At 34.1% G+C, this 20013-nt stretch overlaps 1 protein-coding gene across 4 annotated transcripts in view; it reads right to left on the reverse strand.

Annotated features, from left to right (window-relative positions):
* The window catches only part of LRP1B (LDL receptor related protein 1B), a 1910230-nt gene that overhangs the window by 732216 nt on the left and 1158001 nt on the right, over positions 1-20013 (reverse strand). For all 4 annotated transcript variants that reach the window (XM_045479681.1, XM_045479680.1, XM_045479683.1 and 1 more), the window contains exons 16-17: positions 8023-8163; positions 3872-3997 (exon numbers count right to left, since the gene is read on the reverse strand). In XM_045479681.1, coding sequence (XP_045335637.1) covers positions 3872-3997; positions 8023-8163 — 267 coding nt within the window. The remainder of the gene's footprint in view (positions 1-3871; positions 3998-8022; positions 8164-20013) is intronic.

Raw genomic sequence — 20013 nt, forward strand, 5'->3', positions numbered from 1 at the left:
GAAGAATAAATATTATGTAATCTAATTACAATTCCATACTGTGGGGAAAAAGTCTCATCTGAAATTGGCTAGGCTTTCATCTAAGTATCATCATCAGCGGCTATGAGGAAAAAGACTTGAAACTACTTCTCATCTTTGGCCTCTGGGTCTCTCTCATAAGTACAGAAACATATCTTCTTTTTGTGAGGAAGAACAAGCACCAAGCTCCTGCCTGCCAGCTCTTTTCTGCCTGCTGTACATAGGCTGTTTCCTCTTCCAGACATACCCTCCAAGCCCCTACCATCCTCTATGGACTTGACCTCACCCTCAGCAACTATGCCAATCAATCGTTCCTTTTTTTTCGCAGTGAAATATTTCTATCACATAGAAAAATATAAGACATAATAATATTAACACCTGTCTACAATCATATAGCTCTATCAAATCTTTTTTTTCCTATGTTTACTACAGACTATTTTTTGTTTTTTTTTTCAGAAAAATGTATTATAGTTATATTTAAAACCTCCTATGTAATTTTTTCCAATCATATATCTCCCTCTCTCTCTTTTTATATGTAACTACTATTCTTAATTTCTTATTTTTATTTCCATATTTCCATTTTTATTTCCATATTTAATAATCCATATTGTTATTTCCATATTTCCATTTATAAAGCAATAAACACATATAATTTGTTTTATATTTTTATATTTCATATAAATGGTACTAAATCACTTATAATCTGTCCACTTTTGGTTAACGTTCATTTTGAAATTAGTTTCTGTTGCTATTTAAGCTCTTGTTCATTCATTTTAAGTATGAAGGGCATTGTATTATGTGAATATAAAACAATATGTGTTATATATGTGAATATACATATATTTGGTGTTATATAGCCATATATATATATATATATATATATATATATATATATAGTTTTATAATTTCATATATAGTGGATATACATATATTTGTTTTTCCTGATAATGGTCATTTGAATTGTTTCTAATTTCTCAATATTACCAGCATTAGAACAATGAAATTCTTACTTGAATCCCTTTGTACATAGGTATTAACAGTATAAATCTAGAAATGGGATTATAGACTTGAAGGTATGTATGTGTCTGCATTTATGGATATGATCAAATGCTTTTCAATGTAGAAAAACAATTTATATAACCACCAAGAGTGTATGATGGTTCCTTTTATTCCACAATCTTGTCAATGATTAATTTTATCAGATTATTTTTCCTCCTTAAATGACTTGAACTATTATACACATCTCTTTCTCCTTGTCTTCCTTTTCCTTTTTCTCTCTCTCTCTTTTTTTTTTTTTTTTTTTCTTTCCAAGGCTTAGCTTGGATATCACCTCCCTCAGGAAGTGTTCCCAGATAGACAAAGACTAAATTAGTTTTCTTGTGCTTCTATTTGTAGCTCATTTTGATTTTCGCATTAGAATGACCTGTTTACATGTTTTCTCCCCATCTTCATTCAGCTTTTTAAGGAAAGATATACTGTATTTTTCCTTATTTTATATCCAATGTCATGATAGATATTTATTGAATTAGCAGATTCATGGAGAAATACCAAAGGAACAAAACAAGAAATTAGCTTCTTATAGGATAGGATTTTATTTTAGATATAAAGTACTCACAATGATAAAAGGTGCAGGACAATGGATTCAATTACAAAATAATCCCACCCTTTGGAAAATCCTTTATCTATGATATTTTTCCATGTATGTAACTATATATAGTAATGGCCCAGACAGGGAAATTATCTAATGAATTTGCCATATTTTTTTTCAGTATGATTAACTATGTGACATATTTATTTATTTTGGTCAAACAAAATGAAAATATATTGTAACCTAACAATATACTTAATTTTCAAAGCTAAAAGGCATATTTGTTTTTCTCCTTATTCAGTTTCTTAAGGCATACAGAGACCATAATATCCACTATAAATATACTGTAAAGAAGACCTGGTCCTGACTGGCAGACTTCAGCTGGCATCACTAAAAGTGGCACTTGAGGTGCAAAAAGATTGTGCCCTATTTCCTAGTGGACCACAGGTATAGGGTTTCCTAGAAATCTCACTAATTAAGATTAAATAAGATTGATTTATAAGTAGCTAGTAAATCCCAAATGTGCCTTTAAGACTCATGTAGAAACAAGCAGATTCTAAAAGTCTAGTAGAAATGAAAAAGACATGGTATTATGAATTGAGTCAGCAATGCTTTTTCTTTTAAAGTGAAAACAGACCTATCTGTTTAGGATGTGATGAAACATAGTCTCAGGATTATACCTTAACATTAAAAAATAATAAAATTGTACCAGCTTAGAAAGACGCTTCATTATAAATCATAGTCATAATTGTAAGAACAATCTGGGCAAAATCAAATTGACCATACCTAAAATTCTAACTGATAGAATAATACAGTTTGATAACAAAATTATAGGCTTGGAGAATTAATCATACATCGAGTTTCCCCTAAACTCTTACCAATGATGTGAGTTAAGGCAAGTGCTTTCTCCCATGCCTTGGCTATGAAATGAATGGGCTCGAAGGGAGAGGCTAGGACTAGAGGGTCTCTAGGGGTTCCTTTTGATTAGGTAGTCCTTTGTAAAACAGCCTTCCATGACACACAAAGTATCTTGAAAATAATCACTCTAAAATACTGAAGCAGAGACAATAGGGACAAGAGAATCTCCCAGGATCCTCACTAATATGTAACTGTGGATAAAGAACTGGATATAAGATGCAGGTTAGGATTATGGAATGGCAACTGTTTTGCTCTTTCATTGTTGTTTAGTAAATGATGAAAATCTGTTAAGGAAATATTTTCTAGTTAATTCATACTCTGGGAGAGCAGAGAGAAGTATACAGGGAAATAGCACTGCACAAAAGTACAAGCTTTTCCAAGAGAAAACCAGTGGCCCAAACTAGAGTACAAACCAGGCTTCAAGAGCTTTGGGTCTTTTCTCCACATGCTGCCTTTACAGTTTTCAGTAATTGGTTGTAATAATTTTTATTTAGTGAGACTTATTTTGGAAAATAGAGGAGGGGAAGAGTTGATACATTTTGACATTGCATTATGTAATGATTGAAAAAAAATTTACTAATCGTATCAACATGAGTCATCAAATACAGTTCTTTTCATTGTTTAAAAAGTAGCTCTAGGCTGCTGCGAGTCAATATTATTTTTCAACACTTATCTGACTAATCATGACCTTTCTGGCAATCTGTTGTAACCTGTACCACAAGCTATATATTCTCATTCAAAGAGAATTTGATTAGGGATTCACAGATTTATTACAGTGGGATAAATTATATGGCAATGTAAATAGGCTTCATGATCTCGGGACTTTCATGAAAAAAAAAATTATACCCACATAAATAATGTCCCAGGAAAAGAAAACTATTTACAGAGGTATTCTGTAGCAGACTAAATAAAATAAATACATAATTTTTTAATGTAAAACAAAACAAAACACACACACACACACACACACACACACACACACACACACACACACACACACACCAGTTCTCCTTGTGAGATGGCCTATATCACAACATGCTAACAAACCTTAACCTCCAATGCCAATTAAGATTTAGCAGGAACAAGTCTTGTCCAAGTAGTATATCGACACTCAACCAATATGGATAAAGTGCCAAATTACTTTGGAAAGCAGAGTCATGCCCAAGAAGTAAGTAAAAGTTAATTTGTATTCTAGCTTTTGTGGCATCCAACTCTGAATTCATTTACTACAACAATAATAAGATCATCAGCCCTAGGAAGGTTCAGCTTAGTTCAAAGCACTGACCTCCATTTTTATGGAGACTAACTTTGGAAGGGATCTATGTATATATTCAAGCAAACCTTTACCTGCACAGGTTTGATTGGATTCATCTTCATTGCTTCCACAGTCATTAGCTCCATCACAGAGCCATCTCTTGGGGATACAGCGATTATTTTTGCATTTAAACTGATCATCAGGACAGCTATGATTGACTGGGAAGGAAGGGAGGGGTGTAGGAAGAGAAGAAACAAGGTTATTAATTTAAAATTGGATAAATTATGATTATTTTAAGTTATAGTTACAGAAAAGTCATAGTAATTATTATAGTATAATTAATGCCACAGCTTCTTTCATTCATTGTTTCATATTTTGAGGAAAGTATTAATATTCTAGGCTGTGTTAAAATATAATACTTTTATGAAGACACCAAGAAATTAAATCTCACATAAAAGGAAATATATTAATTTATGTCTTCACTAAAATCAACTATCTCACTAAGTTTGTTTCCCATCCCTTATCACAGTGACTCAATTTCAGAATTTTTGCCAAACATATTTGAAATACCTCATATTTTAATATGAAACATAACAAATATGTATCAAATAATTCAATCATATATTAAAAATACATTTTCTTAAGCCACACATCCACTCAGTACTTATTGAAATATTAAATAAGCCTAATTTGGTTATGCTTTGTCCAATGTTTCTTAGGACTGGAAGGAAAAAAAAATGCATCATTTGTGACTTGGAGTTGATGCTAAATATGAGATCCTGCATAATTTTAATAATGAAAATGAGCATCATGAGTTTTTATCCCTAGTACAAAAAATAAACATGCATCCGCAAGATATACTGAGGACAAGACCAATCCTCATATGGGAAGCTGTGCACAGCTAAGGATTAAACCTCCAATATCTAAACACAGCAGGAGGCCATCTTAAAGTTAACCTTCTGTGATTATTTTCCTGCATCCTGGAGGCTAAATTCCTAACTGAATTGGCATGCTCCTCAGTATTTGTTTCACCACTTCACATTCTTTTTGAAGTAATTTTCCTTGTGCCCAGTAGTTGCACTTCTGTATGATAAAAATAAATTTTGGTATTAGTTTTACTTAGAATTTGAAAAATAGCCATTTTATCATGCTGTTGCATAGCAAATGTATGCCTTTCCAGCAAGTTTCTATAAAACACTGTATCTTAAAGTACCTTAGGTGAGAGAGTGGCTTTATCACTTTTTAGAAAGTTTTTATTATGCATAGTGAAAAAAATAGGGGGAAAAGCCTTATGTTTCCTGGCATTTGAGCATGGTTAACATTTTCTACTCACTTCAGGGAGTTGAGCAAGAATAGTTGCTCATGAGAATGAAAGTCATTCAATATGTTAGATGGTCAACATTTTAAAGTACCAAGATTATGCAAAAATATTTCGGTGAAGCTTGATCAAGGACCTTTGCAGTTTTCATCAATGGTGTAATTCAGAGTTCAAAAAGGAGGCATAAATACAACTCATAGTCCTGCAATTTGAATTGAGAAGCTAAATGATAGAAAATCGAATGATAACAGAATTCAAAGTCAAACCTTATGAGTATTTAAAATGTAAATAATCTCCTGAAATGAATTACACAGTGTTGGAATATTAACCATGGAATCTCAGGATTATAATGCTGGTCTGAATCACTGCAAGTTTAGAAAAGATACCATCTCGCTGGAAAGAGGCCTGAGAGGTTTAGTGCTCCATTGCCCCATTTGTTTAATGATCTCTTCTCCAGGTGTGAGGTGCTGTGTTACACTCTGAGACTACAAAGATGTTACCACATAATGTGTCTCCTCATAAAGATATTCACCAAGATAAGGCAGCATATGATTGTGATACTGTTGGTTAACTAACATGATAAAGAAATACACATGAGATGTTTAACTCCAACTGGGCTATATAGAGAAGATTTTTTGATGTTCACAAGAGACTTCCCTATAAAGGTAATGGGAAACTATGGTGATTTCCATAGATTAGAGTGTTACACATGAGAGAAACAGGAGGACATTTTTTTAGAGATCTACTTGTAGTCCAAATTGATAAGAACAAAGATTATAAGTGTATGATGATAGGCATGTAAGGCTGAAAATGTAAACATGAGTCATGACATGCAGTGTTTTATATACAGTCAGTGGATTTTTTTTGTTAGTTATAGATTTACTGAAATAATGAGATTAGACTTCATTCTATAAATACTGGTAACTCGGGAAACAGTATGGAAAGTGGGCTTTAATTAAGGGAGCAATAGTGGTAGGAATAATAGCAGGGCACGTGCTGAGTTAATCTAGGATAGGAGGCTAATTTAGCCAGTGAGGACTGAGAGATGGTAAAGATAAAAATTAATTATTTAGAGTTGAATATGGATTATATGTGAAATAAAGGACTGAAGGAAAAGCCCACGGCATAGGCTTGGGTGGTGGTATGGAAAGTTATGAAAATAATCAAGAAAAAAATCCTGACGAGGAATTTTAACACTACAATTAACAGTACAAATGTAATGCCCCATATGCTCATAGAGGAAATTAGTTTCTTTGTGAGTTGGTGAAAAGAACAATCACACAGAGGGAAGCACGGACCTAAGGACTACTGCATGACTATCGTGATGAAATACTCGTGTTCTGTACAGGTGCTCTGTGACTATGCTGGAAGCTGATATGCAGGGAGCATTCACTAAAGCCATGAATAAACATTATGAGTCAGAAGGAATGAGGCAATCAATTTACTCAATAAAAACTACACCATTTGTGTCAAAAAGTAGAGAAAAAACACTTTCTCCTTAGATGAAATGCTCCTCCATTCTGAAGTTTTTGTATAATTGTATCAACCTAGTATTTGATGTGTTATTTATGGTTTCACACTTTATAATATAGATATTAATAAGGTTGAAAATATGAAGCACATAATGTTGAAGTCAGAGTCCATGTTTGAAAATTAAGGGAAAATAGTGTTCAATTCATGTATTAATTACAATTTCTATATTATGTACACACAATATTTTTTAAGAGCTCATATTTGGGTTTTATCCCTAAATGCATATAGTTGCATTATATAGACGCCCAGACCAATTCTGTCCATTATTAACAAAGAATCTTTAAAACGGTATTTTTAGTCTTGATTTAAAAAAAAAAAAAAACAGAAGAAAAAGAAAGAAAGAAAAGAAAATGGACTGTTAATTAACTCAATTAGCTCAACCATTTTACCCTGGAAAATGTCATCAATTGAAAGGAAAATAATTTTCTTTTTAAAATAATTTATCTGGGTCAAATTAAAATACCAAAGATACATATATAAATCACATACCTCTCTCACTGTAAAAAAATCTTATATATCTCAAAGCCATTCCAGTATGATTCTAATCAAATATATTGTCAAAGCATTTTTTTAATGTGTTTCTCAAAGTGTTTTACTTCCATATAAGTGGGACAATTCCTTATTCTAACCAGAAACATAAAATTATCCCGACTATGGGAAATGATAAGCAGCTAAATAGAAGCCAAAGGGAAGAAAATCAAACCTTGAATTTCTATCGGAGTGCCCCATATGTGTCTCCTACCATGTACTGAGCCAGTGAAGTTAGGTAATGACATGTTCCAAAACCATGTCTGTGTCATTGGATCTTCTTCAAGGCTCTGCTGCCAAGGGGAAATGGAGTAGATCGTGACCTTCTGTGTGAGTAGTTCTGACTTGAGGGAGTTTCATTTGATTTTCCACATCTTCGAATTCAGAGATCCAGAAGGATCTCCTATAGCAACTTTTTAACAATGGTGTGGTGGCACTGACAGTATAAAGGAGGGAAGGAAGGACTTCTGGTAATATGGACTTCTGGTCCATATGGTAATACGGTATGATGGTAATATTGTAATTATTATTACAATATATTATTTTACAATAAATATATTTACAATATATTGTAATAAAATATATTACAATAAATTATTATTATTATATAAAAATATTATAATATGGTAATATTACCATATAGTAATATGGTAATATGGTAAAAAGGACTTCTAGTTAAAATGGTAATATTAAAGATGGAAAAGGATGAGAAAAACAGTTCTTTAAAACCATGCAAGAAGACAATCTAAAATCTACTCTCTGTAGACTAAGGAAAAAAAAACTGAGTTTAATTCTTTATCAAAGATATTTTTAGATTTTTCAAAAGACTCAGGAAAATGTAATATTACTTGAAGGAAAACATACAGCAATTTACTGAATCTTCATCACTTCCGTCTAGACAGTCATCATCACCATCACATTTCCAGCGAGCTTGGATACAGTGTCTGTTTTTACAGCGGAACTCTCCAGCTTTACATATGTGAGGCAATACTTCTCCAGAATTAACTAGAGTTAAAAAAAAAAAAAATCAAAGTCATAAGAACAATACTAGCCATGTTCAGTTCATTACAATGCAAACTTCATTTTAATAACAAAAATATTGATTCATTTTATTGAAAATATAAAGACATCTTAACATTGTAGTGACAACCATCTCTAGAAATGAGAAAAAGGTAAGTTTTTCTGAAAATAATTATTCTACTAAGAATTTTAAAGATTTTAAACTGTCACCAAAATAATCACTAATAACAATAATAACATAATACCACCTCATATTCATGTTGAGCATGTAGTTTTACTTTTTAAAGGGCATTCATTCATAATCTCAATTATCTTCATGACCCTTGACAGGGTAGGCATGGTAAAAAATTTTACTACCTTCATTTTACAGATAAGTGCACCCAAAATTAATCAAAGTGAAAAGACAAGGCAATAACACAGCCATGGTAGTCACATTTACTTTGCTGGTCTGCAAGTGGGAGAAAAACTCAGGTCTGGTTAGGTATTCATGGAACTATTAAGTTAATCAAAATTATCTCATTGTACATCCAGATTCTATGCAGTATTTTCTCTGAATACTCCATGTTCTCTAATCAAGTGTTAGGAATTCAGTTCATTGTGATTTATTCACAAATTGTAAGTGTTAGGGACACCTGGGTGGCTCAGAGGGTTGAATGTCAGATCTCGGCTCAGGTCATGATGTCACTGTTCTTGAGATTGAGCCCCGTGTTGGGCTCTGTACTGACTGCTTAGAGCCTGGAGCCTGCTTTGGATTTTGTGTCTCCCTCTCTCTCTGCCCCTCCCCCTCGCCTCTTCCCCCCCCCCCCCCAGCCTTTCTCTTCCAAACATAACTAAACACTAAAAAAATTTAAAAACAAAGTATTATGATGATTGTTATTGTTCACTTTGAGTGGATTCAATAGAGTTTACAAAGAGACAGGAATGTGTAGCAATGGTTAAAGTAAATGGTTTATGTTTCATGGACCAAAAAAGGTGTTGAATTATCAAAAGTAAGATTATTGTTAGGAGAAACAAACCCAATCTTTCCACCTGATGGCTTTAAACTTTATTTTGGACAACTCATTTGAACTGATAAATGAATGATCACAAAACCTATATACAAGTCAATAATATGGGATATTGGGAAAACATATATGGCATTTCCAGAACACTGGTGTCAGCACTCCCTTAATCCTTGCATTTTCCCTGCTCCAAAGAATGGAAGAGGGAATATGACCCTTCAACCTTAACTGTGGAGAATCTACTTCAGAGAGTTATGCAGTGAAGCACAAGACATGAGGTTTCCTGTGGTTGGAAAAGAAAAACTGCCCATTAAATTCAGAATCTTGCTTAAGGCCTTAAGTGTAAAAACTAATCAGTACAGTGAATGAAATATTCAATTCAAATAAAGGTAAGCCTGTGTTTCTTCTATCCCCTCTCAGACAGGCAGACACTATATGCAGGAACTGAGAGTAATTTTATCTCCTTTTTAATTCTAATCCTTTTTCAATAACAAAATGCTGAAGCAGCAATTTCTCTAATGATGTCATTTCTGTAAGGTCACTTGAAAGTAAAAAAAAAAGAAAAAAAAAAGTAAATTGTTATCTATATAGAACAAGCTCCAAATAGGAAACGACAACAATTTAAAACCAAAGAGGGCAAATCATTGGTTCTCCCATTGAACTCTGAGTAGCAACTAGTTGTGAGGGTTAGTAACCAAAGCAAAGTGGAAGTACTGGGATATGTCTGGCCTTTTCTACAACAGAACTCTCTCAAAATCTCTACAATCGATCACCGATAGCATGCAAACTTTCCTAACTTGAGTCCCAAATTTGGTCAATTGGACCCTAAGATTGTTGAGGGTGGTATAATTTCTTCTTTGACTCCATATAAGCTCAGCTTAGAACTGGGCATTTAATGAAGAGTGGTTTGATTAATTTCTATTCTATAGTGATTAAGCCTAATGGTCAACAATCTCAGTTAAAAAAATCTAATCAGATAAGAAAACTAATTTGAGATGCAATCAGTTTTCTCCCAAACTTAAGTTCAGCTTTAAGATTTCCTGTAGTCTCTCTATAGTTTACTTCTATGATGTATCACATCAATTTGGTTGATAGCTTGAGGACTAGAAAATCCCAGAAACCATCTTTTTTTTTTCCTGATAAAATCCCACCAATTTAAAAAACTTGGCTTTCACATGGTTATTTGATCAAATAAACCCAATTGACAGTTTTAAGAAATGATCAAGGATATCCATATACAAGGGTGAAATTATAGCTGCTTCTGCACAATTATAATTATATTAAAGAAGAGCAAGGTGTCTAGGGAAGGACAAACTTCTCTCCCCCAAATTAGTATTTTTAAACTAAATATTCTTTGACATAATCAATTTAGAGATAAGGTCTTTAAGTCTGTTAAGAGTTCAAATGTTTTTCAAGTGATATTTAGATCATTATGGAATGAATGCAAATAGGCAAAATTTCCAAACTGGTTTTAAACATGGTTTAAAATATGTGTGGTAGTTGGTTATTTTTAAATGATATTTGCAAATACAAAGTTGGCACTTTTCAAAACTACATGATGACAACGTCCAAAGTTTTATTCTCATTTTTCATGACAGACTGTGAACAATTGTTTGAAAACCAATAGAGCCAACCTCCTGGGATAATTTCATCTTGTTATATTTACTGCTGTTATTGATCTACATCAATGTCATTACTGTATATCATTATCATTCGTAATAGCTGTTAGGCATTGCTTATATCTGTAAGAACAGATATAATGAAATATATACAAATACACGTGACATTTTAAAGAGTGTCTGCAAGTCCTCTTGTAGGCCCTGAAATTTGTTGAACAAGAGGCATTTCTCCACTGCATTCCTATACTTCTTGTGTCAGTTTTTATTCTGGACTTTTCTTCAAGAATATTTATATAGCTCACAGCCTTGGAAGACAGAGATAATGCCACCTTCTAGAGCAGAGAGTATTTTTTTCTCTTGGCCAAAACTGTAACGATAATGTCTTCCTTAGGGGCAGAGTTTGGGAAGATTTTTTAGTAGACTCAAGCTTGAGTTTCCTCAGTGTGAATACAAATTCACTGTGTATGTAGCTTCCACCTAGACCTGCCTGTGCATTGCCTCCACATGATTTGGGGGTAAGTAGGACAAGGAGAAGAATATGAACAGGAAACTCATGCTGCCTGCTGTGACATGACTAATAACATCTTCTGTGTCTGATCCAGGAGTTGTGGGTCTTCTGTCAGAATCTAAGAAGCTTTAACAGGTTCACATTTTAGCTTGCCTAGGGTAAAAATCTCAGACCCTTCAGAATTGTTGACATAGTAGTAAATATTAAAAAAAAAAAAAAAAAAAAAAAAAAAAAAAAAAACATACTGAGTATTTGACATCATTAGTTTTTTTCTAGTCCTAACCCAAGTCTTCCAGATGTAGACAGAAGTTACAAGTCAGTAGTTTCTATGTCACACAGAAACCATGTTATGAGTGCTATCAATTGGGTATGGGCAGGATTTTTAATGATAGAAGACAGATTATTTTGGAGCTAACAAATGTCCATTATTATTTTTTTTTAATTTTTTTTTCAATGTTTATTTATTTTTGGGACAGAGAGAGACAGAGCATGAACGGGGGAGGGGCAGAGACAGAGGGAGACACAGAATCAGAAACAGGCTCCAGGCTCCGAGCCATCAGCCCAGAACCCGACGCGGGGCTCGAACTCACAGACCGGGAGATCGTGACCTGGCTGAAGTCGGACGCTTAACCGACTGCGCCACCCAGGCGCCCCACAAATGTCCATTATTAAGAAAACATTTAGGGGCGCCTGGGTGGTTCAGTTGGTTGAGTATCCGACTTCAGCTCAGGTCATGATCTCACTGCTTGTGAGTTGGAGACCTGTGTCGGAATCTGTCTGACAGTTCAGAGCCTGGAACCTGCTTCTGATTCTGTGTCTCTGCCTCTCTCTACCACTCCCCAACTCACGATCTCTTTCTCTCTCTCTTTCTCTCTTTAATAAATAAACATTTAAAAAATAAAACAAGGGGCGCCTGGGTGGCGCAGTCGGTTAAGCGTCCGACTTCAGCCAGGTCACGATCTCGCGGTCCCTGGGTTCGAGCCCCGCATCAGGCTCTGGGCTGATGGCTCAGAGCCTGGAGCCTGTTTCCGATTCTGTGTCTCCCTCTCTCTCTGCCCCTCCCCCGTTCATGCTCTGTCTCTCTCTGTCCCAAAAATAAAAAATAAAACAAAAGAAGACATCTAATGTGATAGGTGATAATCTGGATAAGATGGCAACTTAGACATTCAAAAAGCATGGGCTCTTTTTCCCAGCATTGACCTAACTCTGTGGAAATGGGTGGCAAAGTCATCTATCATAGCACCCCAGTTGATGACCAGGCAATCTACATACTTTTGTGAGAGTCAATTATATGATGAAGCAAATATATTTGGCATCACATTAAGGGAGCCAATAGTATCTAGAAAAAATAAGATTAGTATTCTATTACCTTGCAAAAACCTCTATAAAGGAGTAATTTTATAATTATTTTTTATACATCTAATGTTTCCATTTGAAATCCTTGAATGTAGGAAGGGTATGTCACATACAGAATAGAGGTATTAACCTAGAATAGAACCAGGCATTGAGGAGATGTTAAAAATTACTTGCTGCCTAAATTACTGGAATTAGCAGAGATGGGTAATCCTATGTCACAGCCTTATTTTAGGGAGAAATTCTATCTCTGGGGATTGTATAAATACTTCATGAAAACAATTTCATTTCAAGTGGCTAAAAAGGCTAATAGCCTTCTACCATCACCCAAGATCATTGATGAAGTGAATTTAATTGATGAGAAAAAGATTTATATGTAGATAAACAGAAAGAGGGAGTGATAAAGTTTCCCCCACACCAAAACAGTGAACATATAGGAAACCTCCATGAAAGTCACTCTTTTCTGATGTTTAATGTAACTTAACCTATATAGCACTTGTGTGTTTGGGCAGACACATACATTGCTTTCAGTATATTAACAAGTGCTAGAAATGCAGCTTTGCTTTATAGCTGTGCTTTGCACTATGAATTTGAAAACTGATGGAGAATCCATAATTCTACTGCTAGGGTCACTTCTTATAAAAATATTACAACATAATCTCACCAGAAAACTGACAAAGTCATAAATAATCCTTTAATTTAGCCAGGATCAAAGCTAAAATGACATGAATCACAATATTCCCAGCAAGGAACTATCAGGTTTCATACATCCTATGATACCTGCTGTTAGAACATTGAAATTAGAAGGTCTCCACATGACCCTTCCATATACTACAAAGGGAAATATGCACTCTAGAATTACTTCCCAGTAAAAAATGGGATGGCAGGAGTAAATGTCCAGATTATAAAAAAGTAAAGGGAGGGGCGCCTGAGTGGCTCAGTCAGTTGAGCCTCCAACTTCGGCTCAGGTCATGATCTCACAGTTTGTGAGTTCGAGCCCCGAGTCGGGCTCTGTGCTGACAGCTCAGAGCCTGGAGCCTGCTTCGGATTCTTTGTCTCCCTCTCACTGACCCTCCCCCATTCATGCTCTGTCTCTGTCCAAAAATAAATAAACATTAAAAAAAAAAAGAAGAAGTAAAGGGAGAAACTTTACTAATAAACTGGTTTATTTTAATTTGGAATAATCTCAGATTTGGATCTCAGCTCAGCAATTGAACTTGATACATATGTTCCTAACCTTGGTTTAATAAGCTATGGTGCCCATGAACAAGTGTCTATGTTTCTGAATTCATTTATCTTCTTTTTAATCCTAGTCTGGTAACATAGATATAAAGTAATACTGTCTCTTCTGTCAACTAATGTTTAGCTGCTAACTATATCAAAATCATTATAACTTAGCCATAAAAGTATGAATCCCATTACAAAAAATAAAATAAAATTTCTATTGTCCTTATACATCTCACATCACAACATATTTATTTAACAAATTGGTTTTGTATTTTGAGAGAATTTCTAACTATCCCTTTATTTAGGCAGGGAGACAAAAAAAAAAACTAAAAGAAAAGTTCAAGTTGTAGTGGTTTTGATGTATATAAGCTTGCCTATACAGGAAGGCAGTGCAAATAATGCTGCCATGGGTTTTGAATTTTCTCCTTTATATCACGGCAGGATGACCTTTCATTAGATAGAGTGGTCTTCTGAGCAGCCAACCTAAGTGGTACATAATCTTCTGTGAGTTCCTATGCACAGAAGGCCATAAATATTCATCTGGATGGGGCTTCTAAACTTTTTAGTGCCTTAAACTTTTTACTACACATTAGATTGCATATATCCTAGAACATAAGGCTTGTCACAGCTGAACAGATAAATGGCTTCGCCATACTGGAGCACTGTTTTTGACAGAGGAATATTTCTGGTGTTCCACAAGGTAAAGAAGGTCACAGAGTACCACTGACATATAATTGTGCAAGGCTACCCTTGGATGATCAATACGTTTAAGTTGTTCTCTTAGGAAAAGAACATTGGAAAATCCTGTCTTTTCTTTCAGGCCACTAAAGAAGAATTTAAAGAATTACTGTCTTATTACTCTAGGCAAAAATATCCTGTTGAAAAAAAATAGTGACTATCTTTTTTTTTTTTTTTTCCAGGATCTTACTTTCTTGGGATTATTCATGTCCTCATTTATTAATTTTGTATGTAGTATTTCCCCCCCCCCCAAAGGCATCAAATAAATTAAAACAAACAAACAAACAAAAAACCTCACTTGATAATTGATCAATGGGCTTTACATATGTCTCTCTGGGGCAGTCAGTTCCAGGTTCCTATGCTACACCAGGCCTCATTTCTAACTGTGAGAGGATTTGCCCATGCCACACAAGATTCACAAGGACAAAGAGTCCAGCCTACTCTCATTCTTGATTCCTTCCAGGCATGGAATTAGAATTCATCCTTAATCAATCATGTAGCATGCCAATATTTTTCTGCTGGGTGAATGCCTCTCTGGCATAGCCTTATGCTGCAAATTCACTGAGAAACAACCATTGGTGTTTAATTCTGTCCTGACCAACTGCCAATGGGTTTTTGTTCATTTGATGTCAATTCAATGAGGATGACTGGAACCAGAACAAACATATCTCAATGGTTGCAATATGTATTTTGTTAACTCAGATTACAGACTTAATCCAGCTGAGATAAATTCATAAAACTGTAATCTAGCCTGAACTAGATGAGAAGCTCAGAGGAGTCAGTATTAATAAGACGTCAGTCACACACTCATGTTTGTTTTATACCATACTCGGCAACCATAAACTCTGTGTACTTCTTCTGCGCTTGAATTTCCTCATCTGAAAACTAAGAAGGTTAACATATCCTTTGAAAACCTTTGCCATTAAATATGAGAAATGGAATAATTTATATAAACACATTTTGAGTTCTGTGTAAGAAATGAGTAATTTTATGGTCTATCCTAATTTTTCCCATTACATTGGAAAGAAACCTAGGCAAGTTGCATGACATATTAAAGATACAGTAGAGTTTTAAACAGTCAAATGCAACAACAAATTGTCAAAGAACATCTCACATGGTTTTGTTGATTTAAAATTGTTTAGTCTAACAAGTATAGATAATATAATCTTCTTTCTTATATGTTTATATTGCATTGAAGTTATATCATCAGTGAATCGTAGAGATTAGAAAGCACCAAGAATACAGAAACATTTCTATCTTTCACCAAATGTATAATTCCATGTGTCCGGTCATGAAAACAAATTTCCTAACATAATTGCATGACCAACTCCGTGTACAGTCTTTCCTTACAAGCCAAATTCCCCCAATTTTTACTTACACAGAGATTTCCAATAGCTAGTATTTTTTTCTACTTCAATATCGATATAGGTATAGATATGCCACCTCATAAGGAATCCCTAAGTTTTTAGTGGGGCATAGAGTGAAAGAAATAGAAAAATAATTTGGAAGTCAATGACCCAGATAATTATGATTCACACAATTAAAATTAAATAATTAGAACATTTCAAGCTTAAAAAGTCATCAAAATATCAGTATCTGATGTATAGACCTTCTGTTAAACTCCAGTATGAAAATTAAGATGAAGGATAAAAACTCACAAGATCCCTGAAAACTCAGTCCCTTGATAACTTGACTGACACCATCTTAAGGGAATTTTGACTTTATTACAAGACCAATAGGACTGGATTTAAATATTCAGCCAAAAGTTTCTCTAATTCATATCACTAAAAATGGAATAAGCCTGTTTTTTTTTTCATGTTTATTTATTTATTTTGAGAGTGGGGAGGGGTAGAGAGAGAAGGAAGGAGAGAGACAACCCAAGCAGGCTCCACACTGTGAGTGCAGAGCCCAATGTAGGGCTTCATCTCACAAACCATGAGATCATGACTTGAGTTGAAATCGTGAGTCTGAGGCTTAACAGACTGAGCCACCCATGCGCTCCAAGGCTGTCTATCTTTAGACAAACTCTTTGCTCCCTCAATACTGACTGTGAGGTCTGGGCTTACCAAAAAAGGAGATACTTGCACTGTTACCTTCCATCCTTAGGAGGAAGTCTGGGGATAGACCAAGGTCAGGATGAGACTTGGTGGATGTCCACACATAACTGTGTGTGTGTGTGTGTGTGTGTGTGTGTGTGTGTGTGTGTTCACCATTCAAAGTGTCAGATTTATTCAGAGGGCATAACAAAATATCTCATTTTATACCAGAAAAATAATTTTAGATGAACATGTGGTAGACACTAAACACTGAATTAGAAATCTGCATATAAACTACACCTATTCTCTCAATACCTAACTTATGATTTAGGCTAGTGGACAACTAGACAGACTTTACGCTGTTCAAAGCAATGCTTAATTCTTGTCTGTTGACAAACCAGGGGTCTCGATAGATCTCTTCTTTTCGGATGATAAATAAACAACAACAAAATAGGAATTACAAAATATTACCACAGAACAAAGGAAGGAAAACCACCTGATTACTCAAAGAAACTATACTTCAAATAATTGTGTTCTACAGGAATTGTCTTACAGGCAATTTAAAAATCCCACTAGTAATGAAAAAAGCTTTCCCAGAGAAGTAAAATTTGTAATTGTGCTCTCAAGTATATTATCCCAGAATAAATTAAATAGTATTTATTAAATTAAATTAAATAGTATTTCTAGAAGTTTGAAGAAAATTTTTGTCTGGCCAAGAATTAATATTCAGAAGAATTGTTAATCACATATAAATGCAAAGGAGACTTACTTAGAAAACAAAAGAACTCCACAGTATACAATCTTTGTACTCTTTTATTCTAAAGAAGCAACTTTAATACTTTATCCTACACTTCAGTGAAAATTAATAATTAAACAATGAGGAGCTAAAGTTTGAATACTGAGCAATACAACTAGTGAAGCATGATTCAGGTCAAAAAGAAAACATTATAAAATTGATCAACAACTAGCTATATATGTCAAAACCTGTTATATAAAGACAATGATTAATGATTCAAAATAATATTTTTGTCAGAAATCCTAAATTATAATAAGGAATGAAATTTAGAAGATAAAGAGAATAATACAAAGAAAGCCAAAGTCCTCATCTCAAATAGTTAAAATTCAAAAGTAACAGAATTTAAAGCTGGTGTTATTATTCCAAATGCTTAAAAAAGATGTAAAGAAGATGCAACAAATTGACCATGGACTATGTGCTAAAATATAGAAGGGATCATAAACAGTAAGGAAATGCACAAATAGTGTGTAAAAATAGATCAGAAGTAACATCAAACATCAAGTAGAAAAATGAGGATAAATGGTTTAAAAGTCATGTTTACAAAGAAGATGTAGTCACATGATAAGACACTTATGCTCCAATTAAGTAAAAATAAAGCACAAAGATAAATTATACCAAGGTATGATCTAAAATTTGTAACACTGCAACATAATTAAGAATTTGGCCTCCAAAATAAAATAATTTAGGGGCTAAATTCCAAATGTCCTGATTGCTAATTATGTGAATTTTGAAAAGTTATTAACTCTCAAGTCTTCATTCTGAATAAAGTGAAGAAGTAAAAGTATCTTCCTTATACGATTATTAACAGATAATGAGAATCATGAAATCTATACAAGAATTCAATAAATTCTGCCTATGATTATCATTAGTACTAGTAAAAATAATAACCTCCAGGGATATATAATTAAAAGGAACAACATCAAAATGTTTTAGTAGTTTATTGCTGGATTGTAGCATTACGGGTAGATTTTTCATTTAAATTTTTTCTATATATTTCTCAAGTATTACCACATATTAAATCATTTAAAAAATCCTTGCGGCACCTGGGTGGCTCAGTCAGTTGAGCATCTGACTCTTGATCTCAGCTCAGGTCATGATCTCACAGTTTGTGATATCAAGCCCTGCATAGGGCTCAGCACTGACAGCCTGGAGTCTGCTTGGGATTCTCTGTCTCCCTCTCTCTCTCTGCCTCCCCCCACTCATACCTGCACTGTCTCTCTCTCAAAATCAATAAGTAAAAACTTTAAAAAATCCTTTATTCACATTATTTCTTCAGAAGAAGAAATCAAATATTTCAGTTAAGTTGAAGTCTTCTTCATTATACTTATTTCTCCTGCCTCCCCAGAGACAATCATTATCACTGATGGAAAAATCCATTTATTTGTGTATTCTTTAACAATTTGTGACAGTTAATTTTATGTGTCAAGTTGAGTAGGCTGTAAAGGCTATAATATTATTCTGGGTGTGTCTGTCAGAGTGTTTTACATGAGATTAACATTGGAATCTATAGACTATATTAAGCAGATCACCCTCTCAGATGTGAGTGGTTCTCATCCAGTCAGTTGAAGGACCTGAATTGAATGACAAGGCCTACCTTCTTGCACATAAGAGGGATTCTTCCTGCCTGACTGCCTTGAACTGGGACATTGTTTTGTTTTGTTTTTTTTTTTCCCCTGGCTTAAGACTCCAAATAAAACACTGGCTGCTCTTCATGGGTCTTCAGCCTAACCAGCATTTGGACTGGAACTACGCCATTGGTGCTCCTCAGTTTCTAACTTGCTGACTGCAAATGTGGGGAGTTGTCAGCCTCCATACTTGCATGAGCCAATTCCTCATAACAAATCTCTTTCTATACACATACATGCTATTGGTTCTGTTTTTCTGGAGAATCATGAGTAACATGCAACAAATTCAAATCATTCCATAGGCATTTATATAGTATTCAATACATACATATCATTGCTCCTATTATTGTCGCAAGGGACTTGATATGTATAGACAGAACAAATATCAAAAGGGCCACATGAGAATAACAAGATGCAACAAACTGAGGACAGTCAGTAAAAGTTAATAAAATGCCTTTAATCCAGGTCAATTAATCCAACTAATTCACTATTTTGATAAAGTCTAGGATTTCCCTAGGTCTCTTCTTTTGTCTGCTTCTTTTGACTTCACAACAAAGATAGATAATCAACCTTATTAACTATTTAGTTGAAGGTCTTACAATGTGCATCAACTATCATCTATATAACTAACAGCTACACATTTTTGTAGCTCCTAACAGTGAGGTTCCCTATTTTATGAAATACTGTCTTCTGTGGCATATATATTTTACTAAACTATTATTCAGCAGTGATAAATACTCTGGAAAACTTCATCACTGGTCATCTTTTTAAATTAAATTAATTCAGTTAATTATTTGTAGTTTAAAAAGAATTATACCTAAGTGATTATCTGAATTTCTCTTTCCAAGTTTGATTTTTTCCCCCGTTGGTTTCATATGCTTCTGTTCTTCAAAAATATATGGACAAACAATAAGTGTAACAAATACAAAAAC

The sequence above is a fragment of the Leopardus geoffroyi genome, chromosome C1, assembly GCF_018350155.1.
Source record: "Leopardus geoffroyi isolate Oge1 chromosome C1, O.geoffroyi_Oge1_pat1.0, whole genome shotgun sequence".
In the NCBI taxonomy this organism is placed as follows: domain Eukaryota; kingdom Metazoa; phylum Chordata; class Mammalia; order Carnivora; family Felidae; genus Leopardus; species Leopardus geoffroyi.